Raw genomic sequence first — 3,653 nt, 5'->3', positions numbered from 1 at the left:
AAATCATTTGAATGACAATATTACAAGTTTAATTAACACCTTGTTACGTTTTAGATATTTGATCATTTAATCATTTGACTTTTAGATTTCTAGAAAATAATTAATAATTTCTTCTTTAAAAGGTTGTTTCAAATTATATTTCAATAATTTGTTGCTGTAAGATATCAGTCCTGATTAATTTAGTAGTCACAACATACTCCACCACATTTTTATAAACCTCGACCACTCAGTCACAACCCTTGTGGTTTAATTTTGTACTGAAATAAATATAATATTTAATAAAATTATCGATTTTCTTATTAGGTTGACTTTTCAAAATATTGGTTATGCAATTAGTTGACCTTTTTCTTATTTATGATCAGGGTTTTTATTATAAGAGAAAACAATAACGATGTCTTGATACATACAGACTTTTCTATTTTTTTTAAATTTAAGAACATGGTTTTCTTTTGGAAGAAGAAATATGGTTATAATCTCTAAAACGTGATTGGGATGAATATAATTTGTGTGTTATTGATTTGAAAAATCTGTCTCGTTAAAATCAAAACTTCAAGATTTTTTGTCGGGACGAACTCGACAAATGTTAAAATTATATAACTTAATTACATAATTTTGTTTTTGGTATTGTAATAACTCATCTTCATTGTGAAATACCCATAAAACCACTAACAAAGTCACAGAAAGATGATCTGCTAAAGATTGCGTTGGTACTAGTGATGGCCGAACCGACCCGGCCCGGCCCGGTGAGGACTTGTTATGGGACCGTTGGTTACATTAGGACCGCTTATCACCGGTTATGCACGTCGTAAGGCCCGATTGAGACCAGTCCGACCCGGCCCAGTTCCGGCCAATTGAGACCAGTCCGGCCCGGCCCAGTTCCCATTTTTGGCCATCACTAGTTGGTAGTTGGTACTATGAATTATACTATGAATTTTATTTGGACTTTCAGTTATGGGCTTACTCCAGGCCCAATATGGGAAACCTTGTTGGGCCTTAAGCCTACCAAACTTCATTTTTCTCTGAATCTCTAAAAAACAAAACCACTGCTATCAGCAAAAACCCTTTGAAATTAAATCATGTTTGCACTCCGCAAAACCCTAAAACAACCATCTGTCTTCACCGCACTCCACCGGTTAATCACCACCGGCCAACTCCCTGAACCATCCACCTCGGCTGCGTACGACGACCTAATCACCACTGCCGGCCGCGAACGAGACTTCGTTACCATCCGCAACCTCCTTAATCAACGTTATGCAAACGGTTTGTTTAACACCACCAACACATTCAACTTCATTTCAACGGACCTCTCTGTTCTCGACGACCTCCTGAAAACCCTACCAGATCTCAGAGAAGGATACTGTCGCAAGAGCGCGTATGATTCGCTCATCGTTCGGCTCTGCAAGATGCAGCTCATCGACTCGGCTCTGCGAGTGGCGGAGGAGCTTATCCGTGGAAAATACGGCGCCGACGCTTGCACTTTTTATCCGATCCTCAGCCTGCTCTCGCGGCAGAAGAACTTCGACGAAGCGTGGCGCGTGTTGGAGATCATGAAAACGAAAGGCATAGCGCGTGATGTTACCTGTTACAACCATATGTTAACATCGTACTCTATCACCGGCGACCTGAGATCGAGCGTCGACGTTCTGAAGAAGATGGCGGAGGAAGGGGTGAAAGCAGACGCGAGGACTTACGACGCGCTGGTGCTGGGCGCGTGTAAGATGGAGAAGATGGATGGGGCGATAGCGATTCTGAGGAGGATGTTGGATGATGGAGTAGAGGCAATGCACTCGACGTATGCGCACGTTATAGGAAATCTGGTGAGGTTAGGCTATTGTGCGCAGGCGGTGAAGTTAGTGATGGGATATGGAGGTAAAGACAAAAAATTGGACACTCATAATTTTGGGTTATTGGCGAGCCGTTTGATAAGTGTAAAAAAAATGGATGAAGCCAAATATGTATTAGAGGAAATGGTAAAAAGGGACTTAGAAATGGGTGAAAAATTGAAGGATTTTTTTAAGATTTCAAAACAAGTGTGACATTTTGGATGTTATTTTTGGTCACAAGTTCTTGGTTTACCCGATGTTTAGGGGTTGTTTGTTTACCTCTTAATAGTTTCAATAAGAGAAAATCTCTGAATCGTTAAGAAATGAATCTTGTTTGATAAAAATTTTTTGCCTCTTAATGGTTCTAAAACCTTCTGAATGATTTTGTATCATGGATCTTCCTTAACCATTAAGAGTCCTAATTTCATTGTACACAATATCAAATAATTATATTTCATTTTGCACTATATTATGAGAGTCTCTTAATTATTCTGACCACTTAATCATTCTGCATCAAACCATTCAGCAATTGCCAAACAGTCTCTAGTTGGAAAAAAACCTAATGTATTTGTATAATTTAGATACGCGGTTTGTTAATAATTTTGATTTTGATTTTCGTCCGTGGTTTTAAAATTGTGATTTTTGTCCTGTACAAACAACAATAAATTGTAAATTATAAGTACGAAAATAACAATAAATTACAAACCATACGAACGGAAATTGCAGTTGATCAAACTTGATCAGTCAGGTGGAGGGCAATTCTTCTTTCGAGGGGACACTTTTTAGCCCCTTTCATTCCTCAACTTGTGCTCCCTCTTTGCTATTGATCAACGTGATCAGTCGGCTAGAGAGCGGGGCAATTCTTCTTTCGAGAGGACACTTTTTTGCCCGTTCTATTTCTCAACGTATGCTCCCTCTTGGTCTACTTCTAAGTTCCTTCGTGGAAAGCGTTCCCTAACAACAACTTGACGATGGCATAGAAACTAAAAGTTGGCTTCTTAGTAGAGATAAAATAACAGTGAGGCCTGTTGAACCCCGCTAAACCCTGAACCAAGGACTTTGATGGAGTTTAAATGATAAGAGGTTTCAAACACTCGTTAGAATCCCCATAATGATTCTAAAAACCACAAGACGAAAATCACAGTTTTTAACAAACCACAAGAACTAAAAACATGATTTACATTTTAAATAATTAAGTTCCTGAGTATTTTTTGCGACCAAATAAATACTTTTAATTTTTTATTTAAAAATATTGAAATAGATCAAAATGCCCCTTGCTTAGAATGTGCGGATACCCAATAGGTAGTAGAGTATGAGACAACCGTAACAAGATGCAAACTACAGGGTTACTAAAACCAGTCGTTATAATGAAATGTTGAATTTGTAAAGATTTGCAAACTATGAGCATCTCCACTTGGGTTCATTTTTTTACAATTTTCTTGTCATATCAGTTCCACTTCATCAAGTTAAGAACACAAGTAAAAGGTTACAATAATAGTTCTTATAAGAACCTTTTTCTGGGTTTTATGTATTTTTTTCAACATAGATAAATCATTATAAAATCAATGAAATATATAAAGAAGAACTAACAAAATGTCACTCTCCAAAAGTTAAAAGGTTATTGTACAAGTTCTCGAAGGATTTGAGGTTCTTATAAGAACTTTCTCTAATAATGGTTTTTTTAAGAACCTATATTTTTTTTCTTATAAGAACCTTTCATCGAAGATGATCTGACTGTCGATGTGAAAAAATGAAACACGATTATGCAATCCAAAATTATTGACATACCGTAAGGACCAAAAATGTTTATTCTAAAAAATAAAAAAGGCT

General features: G+C 37.0%; 1 protein-coding gene across 1 annotated transcript; it reads left to right on the top strand.

Annotated features, from left to right (window-relative positions):
- Positions 1–945: 945 nt before the first annotated feature.
- Positions 946–2,078, top strand: LOC112510370 (pentatricopeptide repeat-containing protein At2g40240, mitochondrial-like). The gene has a single exon (XM_025115767.1). It carries the CDS (start codon positions 1,077–1,079, stop codon positions 2,034–2,036), a length of 960 nt encoding a protein of 319 aa, XP_024971535.1. The 5' UTR covers positions 946–1,076; the 3' UTR covers positions 2,037–2,078.
- Positions 2,079–3,653: the final 1,575 nt, after the last annotated feature.

Source organism: Cynara cardunculus (assembly GCF_001531365.2).
Source record: "Cynara cardunculus var. scolymus isolate 2C chromosome LG 3, CcrdV1, whole genome shotgun sequence".
Lineage (NCBI taxonomy): Eukaryota > Viridiplantae > Streptophyta > Magnoliopsida > Asterales > Asteraceae > Cynara > Cynara cardunculus.
The sequence above is the reverse complement of the archived record's forward strand: the minus strand, read 5'-3'. Positions and strand labels throughout refer to the sequence as shown.

Bases quoted from the DNA above. Each gene is read 5' to 3' on its own strand.
- LOC112510370 (XM_025115767.1), top strand. From the start codon at position 1,077: ATGTTTGCACTCCGCAAAACCCTAAAACAACCATCTGTCTTCACCGCA.